Source organism: Rhea pennata, chromosome 5, assembly GCF_028389875.1.
Source record: "Rhea pennata isolate bPtePen1 chromosome 5, bPtePen1.pri, whole genome shotgun sequence".
Classification (NCBI taxonomy): domain Eukaryota; kingdom Metazoa; phylum Chordata; class Aves; order Rheiformes; family Rheidae; genus Rhea; species Rhea pennata.
The window spans coordinates 28,067,500-28,081,710 of NC_084667.1; the positions used below are offsets into that span (position 1 = coordinate 28,067,500).

A 14,211-nucleotide genomic window follows, 5' to 3' on the forward strand; every position below is an offset into this window, starting at 1 on the left:
ATTAGGAAAATATAAGTCTTCGAGGAGTGCAAAATTGAAGTAATAAGAAGATAAATTCTAGCATTCCCTGTAAAATTAACTATACTATACTGGATTTTTCCCTCTATAAAACCTGCCCTGAGATACTATTTAGGCAAATTGCCAGTGGAATGTTACCAATGTTACCACTATATAACATATACAGGAGTAAGGATACAAAAATTATGTTCTTGTGCATTATATTGAGGAAACTGCAGGAAACCTAGTCTAGTTTTTATTTAAAACTCTATGACAATTTCTGTATAAAGCATCCTTTATAAAATACACACACACACACACACACACACACACACACGTATATGAGTAGACTGTGTTCTAAGGTAATGTCAGCCAATAGATTTTGATGAAAATTTTGCAGGAGATTTTATTGAAGCTCACAGTGATTTGGTTCAGAGAATTTGGTCCTGAGCAGTCTTTGATTTCTATAAAAATAATAAAAAAAAAAGAATTGAATTGTAGTTGTATTGTCCAGTGGAGCTAGAGGAAGTAATTAGATTCATGCCTGAGTAAGGCGTAAGTGTCCACAGTACTGCCAAATGAACTACCTTGGAAAATGATTTTGTGACTTAATTAAAAAAGAAAAAAATCATTAACAGAGTTTTTCCTGTTGTCCCCATTTTTTTTCCTGGACTCAATAATGTAATACCATCTGAAACCATAACCTCACTTAACTACAGGATGAATTGTACTTCAGTAAATCAGATCACAAATCATTGCCCTTAAGTTTACTTTTTAACTCCTTATTTTGTTTTGGTTACTTAACAGGGAAAATTCCTGCTTTCATTACATTTGTAGTGTAGTGTTACTAAATAAGTTCTGATGGAAGTAGAAACAACATGCAGATGAGAACATGTAATTCTGATTTCTCATTTTCTCAGTTTGCAGAGGAATATGAGAGAACTGAAAAGTTGGTTGCCCAGAAATCCAATGAAGCTGGATAAGGAGGCCCTGCCTGATCTTGAGGAAACAGATTGCTACACAGCACCCTTTAGCCGTGCACGCATTCACCAGTAAGTGTTGGAACAGGAAAGGCAGCACCAGAGCCCACAAGGATTTTTCATTCTCTCACTTCTTTTCAGCAAGTGCTGTACAGGCCACCATTAACAGATGGTCACTGGCAAGCACCCAGTGTCATATTCGATATATTCTATTGGTTTTCTCTTAAAGATAAAATTTACTCTCTGTTACTAAGTAGTTGACAGTCACTCAATAGTATAGTCAAACAAACGTTTGACTGAAAAAGCAACGTAGCCTTTTTGATTAAGAAGTTTTTCTCTCATTTACATTAAAAAATGCAAGTAGTTGCTCAGCTTGCTTTACTTAATTACAAATTTTACTTAGACAAAACCTGAGACATCTGTTGAACTTGGGAAGACCTGGAGGCAAGCTAAAAACAATGACAATGGCTTTTTAATCAAATGCACATTTCAAAAACACTTTTTTCTCTGCAAGTATAAATATGTACATTGAAGAACAACACATATATGTTCAAATCAGTATGTTGATGATGATATAGTTTAACTGTGATATAATTTTCTTTAAGGACTGAAACAGTAAAAGACTTGAAATTTCTGGCAAATTCTTAGTTTTTAAATCATTTGGGGATAATTCTTTTAATACCAAAAAATCTACCTAAACTAGATATGTAACATACGCTAGATAGGGTTTTCTTTTTCTCAGTAAAGTAGCAGTATGTTAATGACCTGACTAGCCTGGAAAGACAGAATAATTGCCTTATAATCTTAATTTTGTCAGTAATTAGATGTATTACATTTAATCAATCATCTGTTTTTGGTATTACTTCTTAACCAACTCAGCTGAAGTAGGCAAAAGCTCCTATATGTCAGATTTTTGGCTTCCAGAATTTGAGCCATCTGGGAAAGGATGCTTTGTTTGGCTCCATCCTGGGATTCTCTAAGGAAGAGGGTTGTGAAGCTGCTACTCAAGTGTCTAGTGTGTGGAGATTTTCTTTTCCATGCTATATAGCAGTCCTAATAGTTCTTTGACACAGACATATGCTGAATTCATCATTAAGATGTTTTAAGAATGATCACTACTTTTGAAGATTTGATTTGTGTTTTAGATTTATATCCAAAACAGAATTTATCTAAATGTTAGAAAAAAAATAGTTTTAGTTGCTGCGTTTTCCTCACAATAAATAATGATAATGAAATGATAATGAAGAATTTAATTATTTTTCCTGAGACCTGAGAAGGGATGTAAGATCTTGTGTCTTGTATCTTGTGCAGTGACCTAGAAATGTAGAGATGCAATAAATCATTATAAGAAGAAAGTACTGAGCCATTTTGTTTCAACACTTGTGCATTATTTTGAATATTAAAAACATTATCTTTTTTAAATAGTTTTACAATAAACAATAAAGACAGCTTCTTCAGCAACTCCACAAGAAGCAGAATAGTGCATCACATGCTACAGAGAACAAAGTATGAAGATGGAAAATCCAAAATGGGTGAGAATGCTGTATTCCTTTTCTTAACTTGAAACTATAAACATTTTTTAGCTTTACTTGCCTGGAAAGGTATCAGTTGAGTAAACTCAATAAATTTTACCATCCCCTTAAAATTCTTTATGCAGTTAACAATAGGATTGGCTGAACGTGACAACAAATTATTATATGATTCAGTGAAAAATTGTCAACATTTTTTACCTAATATGTTCATTTTTAAATAAATCAGAGATAATGGTAACTTTATGTGATAGAGAGCCATAACGAAGGTAATGTATACATTAGATAGCTGAGGAGAGGTTTCTAGGAGTGGTCTTAGAAGTTCTGTTAGTTCACAGGGGCTCCAGTCCAACAGAATCAATCTGAGCTACACTTAGTTTAAGGTTTCCATGAAGCTCAAAGATAGTTGCCCTACCGACCAAATTCAGTCTATATTGACACTCCTATTACAGTAATGTTTTTCAGAAGCTCCAATTATTCATTTTCATTTGCAATTAACAGATTTGTGCATGACTTCCAGTTTTATTGCAGGAATTTAGTTAAGAATTGGATATACATATATACACACATACCTAAAGCTGTGTGTTTCTGATGGTGATGGAAATTACAGAAAGTCGTTGTCTGTGTTTCAGGAAGAAAAGTAGTAGTAAGAAACAAGGGTTCAAATCCAATCTCACTGAAACTGATAGCAGACTTCATTTTGAGATTAGTTTAGCATAATTTTTGTTTTTAAATAGACACATCTGAAATCTTTCATGACAATTTATTTCCTAGGGAAGCTATTGGTTATATGTATCCTTTCAAAGGCTACTGCATTTTTTTTTTTAACATTTATTTTTTAGGCTGATTATATAGCGGATTTGTCTTTAGGATGCCTAGGAGCTGAATCAAAATGCTCAAACCAGTATGGTGCAGAGCACATATCTTAGATGAACTCCTTCACCTGTGTTAAAAAATAGCAGATTAGGTGTAACCCTGCAGGTTACACCCTGCCTCTAGGATTGTTTGTCCACACCACTCTCTCCATATGCCAGATCATCTGGTCAGCCATAAAAAGTCTGTATCGTACGCTCTGATTAATGCAACACAAATGTAACTATGTTTTCACACTTGGTCTGGCACAAGCATCCAGCCATGAGAAGAAGGTTGAAGACACTAGCTTTAAGAAAGTCTCTCTAATTTGACAGAGCCAGAAATCTGGAGGGATCAGTAAGACCATTGTGAACAATTGGCTTTGCTTAGACCTGATTACTGTTGTGTTTTACAGCATCCTGAGCTGCTAATACTAAGTAATGTTCTCAATACATAACTTGAAAATTAGCACCACTTGAAATCAAGCATACAAAAATTGATATGGGAACTAATGCATTTTTTCTTGTTAGGTATTAATAGGTTACTAAATAATGGAACATATGAAGCTGCATTTCCACCACATGAGGTAACCTGTTTAATTTTGTATTTTATATTTTATATATTTTATTTATTTATCTATTTTATATTTTTCTTTGTATTTAAAATAAAGCTTATGTTAAAATTCTGATATCCTACTTGTTTTTAATTTTGTCTTGCAACTTATTTTACTATGTAATCTATTCAGTCTTTTTTTATATAGTCTTAATTTGATATAGGCTTTTTAATTTTCTCTTACCTAAGGCATTGTACTAATATCCTGAAGCAGTTTCATACTGACCTAGAATATTATATTATGTTGATTTTTTATTAAATGGACATCACCTGTGGAGTTCTTAAAAAGAACATCAGTTATGCCATGTGCAAAACGTTCGATTTTTCTAACAGGCTGTGTTGTGAATCAAAGTTAGGGAAACTAGTTAATTATTTCCTGTTTGAGTGATTTCTGTGTAGTTGTGGATAACTTTTACTTGAAAATATCTTCAGTAGATTAAAGGCTACTGAAGTAAATGAAAGACTTGTCTTTGACTTCAGGGCTTTTCAGTCAGACCTTGTGTATTGAAAAGAGAGAAGCAAGACACACATCTTACTGTCATCTTACTTAAATACCTTTCATGCTGTGATCACACAATCAGTATTTTTATATAGTATTAATAATTGAATACGCTTCAGTTAGGCATTACTGACTTTAGGGAAAAGCTAGCCATATTACCAGAAAAACCTGTTAAGCTTTCTCTAACTTCCAAAACTGTGCTTTCCTATCCGTTTTCGTGTGTATATACCTTTGTTATGTCATAAACTGCTGTCCATAAGTATTGAAAAAAGCTTAGTGAAATCATGCATTTAAAGTAAACTTAATTGCTGTTGGACAGGTGCTAAGGACTTGTGGTTAAATGCTCTCATTTTTTAAAAAACAAGCAAATGAGAGTGAAAATCCAGTCACTGTGTGAACACTAATAGACTTGGACTCTGTAATGCAAAAAAAAGTGCAGGAAAAAGCAGAAGAAAGCAGAAAAGGTCTTAAGATACAGAGTTTTATGCATTGCACTTACTCATTCAGGGAAATGTGAGAATAAGCTGATATTCCCTTCCTAGGTACTCTAAAGGCACACTCTATGTTGACATTGTGTTTATGATTCTTTACTGACAATAGTAGAGTGTATTGATGGAAAGTAAGTAGAATTGGACCCCTCTGTGGGTTTTGCTTTGATTTGTACTCATTCTTAAGCTGGGATCATCAGATTATGACAAATAAACTTAATTCTTACAGTTGCAGGGGATGTTCAAGATTTCAAAAAAATATTAAAAATCTAAATTATTTGAATTTACTGGAGTCAAAAATCTGTCAGACAGCTGACTTTTAAGTACTTCTCTGGGGACCTCTGTGCTCCTCTTAATCTGTGATGTGGCTCACTTGGGGTTAATTGGTGACAGTCAGCATTATATATAAAGCATTGTGTAGAGGAATGCGACTTTCTTGGAAAATGTTGGAATTAAAGAGATGTGCTGCCAGAGATTTGGAGTAAAATTCAGAATACAAGAGATTCTGCTTAGGATGGCTCTAGTAAATCTGTATGTTACCTTGGCACAGCAGAGCATGAGGTTTAAGGCTGTCAGGCAGCCAGTGGAATGGCCAGTAAGGGCTGGAAGGAGGCTTCCTGGGTCAGGCCAGGGCTGTCTTTTGCTTTTAGTGCCTCAGTGTGTCCTGTGTGAACTTCAAAATAATGCCAGCTCTGTTGTTTCCATCATCTTAGAAAAAAATACCGTAGAAAGACCAGAAACACTGTGGTTTTGCGTACTTTTAATTAGAGATTAAATAAAGTCATAGAAAATGTCTAGGAGAGGAGAACCAAACTGACCTGCTAGAAATTTTTGAAATTTTGTAGGAGAGAAAAATAAGTATATACAGATACATTTCATGAAAAATTTTGGAAAAAAATGAGATAGTTAAAGCATACAAATAGCATATATTAGTGAAATATAAACACTGCACATAAACCATATAAGGAGTTGACTTGTTCTTTGTACTCTAGTCCTGTTATTTTTTCAGTAGTTCTTAGGGAAATTGGCCATTTCTCCACATCTCTTTTTATCAGGCTTGTGTGTTAGATGTGTGTTAGATACATTCCCTAGAGCTGTCCATAATAAATGAAACTCACTTCTTAAAAATAGTGATGTTATAGTCATTTAGAGTTATATTCTAATACCTAATAAATGTATCTCTTTTCCACAGTGGCTACTAATATAATTTTATTTCTTTGTGTTTTTCAGGGAAGCCATAAAAGCAGACATCCCATCAAAACACATGGAGCTCAGAATCACAGACACCTATTATATGAACGTTGGGCACGGTGGGGAATGTGGTACAAATACCAGCCTCTGGATTTAATCAGGTATAAATACTTTGAAAAACAGCTTATTTCTGTGATATAAACAGCATGATAACCATAGTGCTAAGATCATTGTCCTTGTGTTTTTCTGTTTAAATTTAGCTATTCAGTATTACGAGATAAGACACACATTCTTTGAGCTGTTTCTTTTGGGTTGTCTTTTGTGCAGACCTGTTAATTTCAAATGAGGATGCATAAAAGTACATAAACCCACTTGCATGACAACTTGGAGAATGAAACCTGAAGTACAAACTGTTGAAGTGGTCTCCTGATCAGAGATGCTTGCCTCTCGAGAGCACCTTTGAAATGGCTCTAAATGACGTACCCACATGGATAGTCAGTGTTACCAGATTCAGTAGAGGGAAAATGCAGCTTATTATTGATACAGCTAACTCCTAAGAAGACTCTGTGTGAATTTAAATAACATTCTGTTTATACATTTCATAATTAATGTCATAGATTGCCACCTCTACAGCAGAGAAATGTATGTAATGGAAGTTAAGTAACTGTGGTGTGTTTTCATATTTTCCTCTTCTCGGACATGGAATACTTTCATTTTCGTGTTGTCAGGTTTTATGCTTGATTTGACAGTCATAACCAATCATTATCCCTAAATATTGTCCCACTAAAGGCTGTATGCCTAAACATAGGCCTTTATGTGTGTGGGGACAATTCTGTGCTGATCAAATAGTAGCATCCATGACTTTCCAGGCACTACCATTTCATCGCTTCTGGCAACTGATATCTAAGTTATGAAGTGTTAAGACGGAATCTTCAACTTGTTTTTTGAATATACTATTTTCTCTCATAATAGTTTGAAATATATCTTAATATAAGATCATCCATTGTAAATTGTTTTTAGTATGGAATATTTAGGCCATGCCAAATTATATCCCTTTCCAGAAATTTTTTGTGGAGGATATGTGTGTGTATGTGTATATGTATACACATAATATAATATATATATTACACACACACACAGCCTTATATATATGTATGCATGTATGAATGTGGGGAGGGAATAAAATTTCCTTCATTTGAAAACTTCTTAATGTTGAAATCAGTGCATCTACTTAGTCATTGAAAGGACATGAAAATTGCAGCTCACTTCAGTTACAACCTTATAAAATATCTGTTTTAGGGAGAGTGCAATTAGTGTCACTAGAATATTATGCTGGCCCGAATTAAAACGTATTGATTCGGGACTGCTATGCAGACAGTAATTTTATCATAAGCTCATAATTGTAGCTCCTTTTTTGAATTATTCTACTACTGAGATGAGAGATAGGGTCACCGTAAGTTTTACATTTAAACAGTGTTTGTATTTTTGTTCCTCATGTAGGCGATATTTTGGTGAAAAAATTGGACTGTATTTTGCCTGGTTGGGATGGTATACTGGAATGCTTATTCCTGCTGCCCTTGTTGGGCTCTTTGTTTTCCTTTATGGATTATTTACGATGGATTCCAGCCAAGTAAGGTAAAATCCCATTTAAAGACAATCAAAATCGTGTTGAAAATTAAAAATAGACTGACACTACTTACATAATTTTACTTTTATATGCTTTCCGAATTTGATGATCATGTAATAATACCAAATGGCATACTCAGTTCTTCATTCAAGTGTATCAGTTTTATTTATCTGCTTTGCATTAAGCTGAATGCTTACCATTTAGATCAAGTGCTCTTAACCGCTGCATCTGCAGTAATTCTCATTCTGTCTATAAGGAAAACTACCAAATACTGATTCAAATGTAATATATACTGCAATGATTATCATTCTAGTGAAGGCTAATGCGTGAAGAAGTCAGGCATTCTCACTCTTCAGAACCATCCTGCCTGTAACTTTCAGAGTGTAATACAGTTACAGAACTTTTCATTTATGCAGCTTTGCTTTGTTTATGCTCTTTTTGTATATGCAGTTTTTTCCTCTAAACATAATGTAAATATCATTGAACTTAGAGGCTGATAAATTTCTTTAATCTATTGGTGCAAACTGCAGCAAGAAGACATGAATTAAGGGAGATTATAACCAAGTAAAATGAACATAGTTTCCAAGTTTTCCCACTGTTAGAGTTTTTCTCTGAGATAGAATTATGTCAATTTAGAAATAGTGACAAGTGCGATAGAGTAAGGGCTGACTTTGTGTTTAAGAATTGCTTCAGAGGAAACACCTATATTAAAAATTTTTGCATTAGGTGTCAAGAGACTGAATAGTAACAGTGCTCTTAAAATTGCAACCTTATTCAAAGTAGCTTAGATGCTTTGGCTGTTATCATAATGTAATTGGATTTCAGATGAAGTGTTGCTTTTTAGGTTTGAGCAGGAATATTTTATCTTTGTTTATGGAATTGTCTTTATCTTGCATTTCACAGTGAGTTATTATACTGCCATTTCGGCAATGCTTTAATTAAGGCTTTTTGGGGGGTTTTCTATTATATACCAAATTGTTGAGTGACCTTACAACTTCAAATTGTATCAAGTGCACTAAAATGTAGTAAAAGTATCAGCAAAGAAACTATGCTACCTTTATTATATCACTCTCTGTATTAGCATTGTTCTCCAGTGTTGAACAATATTCTTTGTTACACAATAGATGTATGCAAGGTATAATGGATGCAGTGTAAAGTGCGTGGTCAACCTATCCTCAAAGCTGAGGCTAAAAATGTTGAACAGGGAATCTTGTGGCACAGCTTCAACAAAAAGGGAACAAAGGGCCACAATCTATAATTATCAAGATGCAGCTTAATATTTCAGATATTCCTTGTGGAAGAAAAACATGTGGTATTGACACTCCCCAGCTCCCCAAGAGAAAGAACAGAATTTCTCAGAATTTAGATTTTTCAAACTTTGAGCTAGTATACATTTGTACGTGTGTCATGCTCTTCTTCTCCCTTGAAGGAGAATATGACCCTTGCTTAGATCTTTTAAAAGAGAGATGCAGTTATCTGCTTTCAGCAGTGTAATTCTCAGGAGATCAGAGGTAAGCTAGCTTTACATTTTCCTGTCCTCAGTTTTTTTCTTTCAGAAAAAATTTCATGAAGATTTCGGAATATTTACAGAGGACTACTAGACCATATAGAACAGCTGTGCGCTTTATGGCAGCTGAGGGACATCTATACTCTTGACTGATAATTTGGGGCAGGAGATCATCTCTGCCACTGTGAATCTGTGGTTAGCTGTGGGTGCCTGTAGTCATTACACAAAACTGTCCTGTTGGTGAATTGCTATGACCAAATTAATAAGACATACTGTTAGACATGGATTCAAGAACAGGGTTTACCTAACTCAAGTTGATTGTGACTGGCTTGATAAAATGTATGTAGATTTTGCCAGTGTTACCTTGTGTACTTAACTAATTATAATGGACAGTGATAAAAGATATAAAATATGCTGCTCCTTGCCATATACGCTTACTGAACCTTTGGTGAATGTTAAACAGAAACCTCATACATACAGCAGATAGGAGCAACCCGTTGGCAGGAAGGCAGGCTAAATGTAAAAACCTTTATTCTTGCCATATTCTGGCACTGTGAGATTATTTGTCTAGTGTTTCTGCAGTCAGTTAAAGAAAACAGCTACATAAACATTAATAATGGTGTTAAAATATTTTATTTTTGAGCCCTGCAGCTGTCACAGTATGCAAACGCAATGTTCATCAGCAACTAGCAAGAAACTCGGAGAGATATTTTATTCTGACCACATCTAGACAGAGGAAACCCACTGGCAGGATTAGTGTCAGAGCATAGTGTTAGTAACATAACTGTGACATTGCTCCAAATCCCTATTCAGTGTTATTCAGTATGATACTATTTCATATGAAACTGAGGTTTTATCCTATTAATATCTGTTATTAGGAACCAGTGAGTGGTAGGAAGTGTTGATTTATGATCTGATAATAAATTCTGTGACGAAAACCTGTTTTTCATCTGCCCCGGGTAGATTTGAACAAGATTTGAACCTTATCAACTGATTAAAACCTTTTTACAGAAGTGTGAGTTTCTTCAGCGGTGTCCATTCACCTTTTGGAATTATTAGTTGGATTCTGGTTAGCTAACCTGAAGCCTCCCTCTAGTGGCTGGAGAGAGAAAATGACTTTTTTGTTTGTTTGTTTGATTTTTTTACCACCAAGGTCCAGTGCATTTTCAGCCCAGAACGAAAAAGCAAATGCACAAGCATATGTTGCCATAAAATATACATCAAATGTTGATTGCAATGCCAGCCATAGATGTTTGTGATGCAGTAATTAGAGGGTTATGAAAAATGACGTTGCATTGAAGAACTAGGTTATCTTTTTTAAAAAGTGTATAATGCCCACCTCTGCTCCCAAGGCAGGGGCTATTCTGCTCCGTGGCAGCTCTGTGAGAGCTCCCTCTGCTGCACCCAGATTTCCTTGGGGTGCCGCATGGTTTGCTGCAGGTGCTGAGTCAAACTTCTGCTGCACCCGGCTTGCTGGTGACATCTCACTGTATGTGGATTCTCCGGTGGATTTGTTCTTCCCTCGAAATGTTTATAAGCAGATCCGTAGTGATGAGCCTTTGCTGTCATGGTGGAATTTGTATAATTCTCCTCTCTCTCCTGAGTGCTATGGCCTTGGCAGCAGCAGCCTGAAGAAATCAGGCTGAGCACTGCTGTCCAACCCGTGGGCATTGCCTTACCCAGATGTCCCTGCCACCCTCTGGCCTCCTCTGCTTAGCCCAGGTTCCCATGTAAGCCCAGCTGGGGCTGTCAGTGCCTGCCTTGCAACACTGCAGCAGTGCCACAGCCTGGCCATGGGCCCCACTAATCCCAAATGGGGGCCAACAGGTCCTGGCCCCATCACCACAGCACTGCCCAGCCATCATGGGGCTGTGCCTAACCCAGTTACCCTCCCTGGCACTGATCCCAGCCCCAACTACAGGCTAACTTCCCATCTTGACCTCGGACCTGAGTGTGACTATCAACTTGCCTGGTGATCTCGACTCTTGGTTGAACTTGGCCATGATCACCAGCCCCAGGGAGCTGCGCGGTGCCCTGGCAGGTAGCTGCAAGGCTGTATAACAGAAGGGTCATCTGTATAGTTCCTCCCTGGCTGGCAGCAGATGAGTTGAAAATGGAGTGTATTTGCTCCCTGTTGGTGGTATTCTTCCTTCCTTATCCAGGGCAGGTGCTTCCTCTCATGCTGCATTTTGCCTCTTTTCATAGAGTCTCTCTCCCTCACTTGGTTAAAGTTTTAGGAGAAAAACTGTCAGATCTGGTGGAATCACTTGATTCAAATTTATTTTGCAGGGAGGAAGAAGGTGATCTAATAAGACAGGCAAACAAAACCCTACATGCGCGTTGTGCTGTCTGGGAATATATACTATTCTAAGCAAACACACACGTATGTCCATATTTAAAAGCAGAAGTTTCTTCATTCTGCATGGCTACGGAGCAGAACACTTTCTGTCACAACACAGATGCACAAGACAGGCAGTTTTATTGGAAACAGGTTGGAATTGAGGATGTTCTTTTTCTTAGATGAGCAAGGGAGTTTGCAATAAAGCTTTGTAGTACTGCAGTTGCCAGGATTCAGCTCTGAGATCCCCGAGAGTACTGTGATAATAGTGTTGACAGCTATTTTGAAGGTTCAGTTGTGAAATGAAGATCACCAAACAAAAATTTTGGAGAATCTCTTTTGAAGTTTATAGTAGCTTCCAGAATATTTAGATTGCATTCTTAGGGCTCAGATATGCAGAAACAAAAATGCAGATCAAGCACCTATTTTTCTTGCTTCATATACTTTTAAATATATTTTGATCCATTTGCCCTCCTGTAGCTAAACTGGGCAGTAAAGATGTAAAGTTGTCATATGGAAGGACTTTCAGCAGTTCTTCAGAACTCTTTTTATTTGTTTTCTTTTCTTTCAATGGTTTATATGCCGTATCTATTGTGTATCATTATTTTCAGGACAGATGTCAAGCTATTATATGTTGATTGGTATATACAAAAATAAATCTGATGGTTTTAAATAAGGTTGGTTTTGATTGGTTTAATGGGTTTATACATATCACTAATTAACACTGTTGTAATTTGTTGCTTTGTGGTCTGGTAAGCAGGAAGGCCAGGAATGTAATGCAGCAAAGTTGGCATCTCTTCACCATTACAGATGTGATACAGTCAGATTTCAGATATGTCAGTGAGGACAGTACAAAGAAGTTTCCTTTGCTGTGTTGTACTGAAGAGTTGAATTGCAGTACCAGTTAACATTGCACCTGTCGTACGCACTTACCTAACAAATATTGTCTTTACAGAGCAGTGCTAATGCATGTAACTTGTCAAGGTCAGTGTAATTTTGTGAAACTTCAGGTGTTATTAAAAACAAACCAAAATTTTAACTTGAGATATAGAACATGGAAAATGTGACATTTATAATACAGATTTTAGATTCACAGCACAGCACAATTTGGCCTTATATTTGCCAACAGTTTTTATCATTGTTCAGCTACTGTATTGTTGAGATTTTAATTTCTGTGCTTAATTATTTGAAAGAAAATGCAATGAAAGCCTCTCTTTGCATCTCAGCATGGATAAAGGGTGGGGAAAGGCAATCAGTTGATGTGGTTCTTTGGGAAGCTTACTCATTACAGTTAAAATTTGTCTTAAAACTCATTTTTTCATTTCTGTTAATTCCCTTGAGTTTTCATGAAGACACTTAATTATTTACTTCGAGTATGAATAGTCCCAGTGACATCAATGACACTACATTGTCCTGAATCCTATGATCTTTGAACAGTGGACTGAGCTTTGAACATATTTTTTTCTCCCAGAACTAGGCTATGTTTGTTCATTAGTCCTCTACATAAGTTGATCCATGGGAAATAAACCCACGAATACTTGAAATGTCAATGCCAGAAATCTCTGTCATCCTAGGATGGTTATTAACTATGTTTTTTTACATAGTGACCCACTGACCTAAGTGTGTTTGCAATCATACTGTGGAACAGACCTTCAGCTGATGGGAACTGGCATAAGCTGATTGAAATCAGCATGGTTATGCTAGTAATGTCCAGCTTCTAATGTATCTTCTACATAACTTTTGTAGATATGTGGTAAATAGCTGGCAAGTAGCAATGTTTTGTTCTTCTGTTTGTGATATTTCTGTTGGAGATATTTATGGGCATGTGAAGCGTAGCCCACTGCCCAAAGATAGTGTATATAACTCCAGTGCCAAAAGTTTTAAGGTTACTGACTTCAGTAGATGTTGGATTTCTCTTTTCATTCTGAATATTCACTCTTAAACTATTTTGTTAAGCCTGTTTTGCAGTGTACGCATAATGTTAACAAATGCAAACCACAAGCAGTGGAGCCTGAGAAAATGTTAAGAATGCTAAAAGCCTTTTTATAACCTTTATTGTCCTATCTTACTGCTAAAGCAAAGAGATCTGCGAGGCAAATGAAACCATCATGTGTCCTATGTGTGAACGCAATTGCACACTACAAAAACTCAATGAAAGCTGCATATATGCCAAGGTAATTATTAGCTTATTGCTCTCAGGATACTTTCTGTCTAAAAGTCCACTTTCATTGTATGATGGCTACTCCACTTTCAGCAAAGATTTCTTTAAAACATGTTGTTTCTCTATAGCCTTTGAAGTTCATATTTATTATAAGTATGAAATCTCTGAAATATTCAGAGATGATTCTAAGATTTGCTTTAATATCTGTGAGCATTTTCTTCCTAAATCCCTATTGTTTATATCAATTTATAAGGTCCCCTGAGCAACAAAACTTTTCTTGGAAGGTTTTTTTCTACTTTCGCCTGTAATTGACTTCCTATTCTGTTTCACTTGCATATTTGGTGATTGAATTTCTGCTCTTAAAGGAATTCTCTTGCATTACACAGGGTTATAATGTACCTGTAATTTGCTTAGCTCTGTCAAACTAATG

The 14,211-nt window shown here is 36.0% G+C and overlaps 1 protein-coding gene across 1 annotated transcript in view; it reads left to right on the plus strand.

Annotated features, from left to right (window-relative positions):
• The window catches only part of ANO3 (anoctamin 3), an 84,922-nt gene that overhangs the window by 34,654 nt on the left and 36,057 nt on the right, over window positions 1-14,211 (plus strand). Inside the window, exons 7-12 of the mRNA XM_062576686.1 lie at window positions 918-1,049; window positions 2,403-2,509; window positions 3,889-3,944; window positions 6,188-6,309; window positions 7,649-7,783; window positions 13,698-13,794. Of these exons, the coding sequence (XP_062432670.1) occupies window positions 918-1,049; window positions 2,403-2,509; window positions 3,889-3,944; window positions 6,188-6,309; window positions 7,649-7,783; window positions 13,698-13,794 (649 nt within the window). The remainder of the gene's footprint in view (window positions 1-917; window positions 1,050-2,402; window positions 2,510-3,888; window positions 3,945-6,187; window positions 6,310-7,648; window positions 7,784-13,697; window positions 13,795-14,211) is intronic.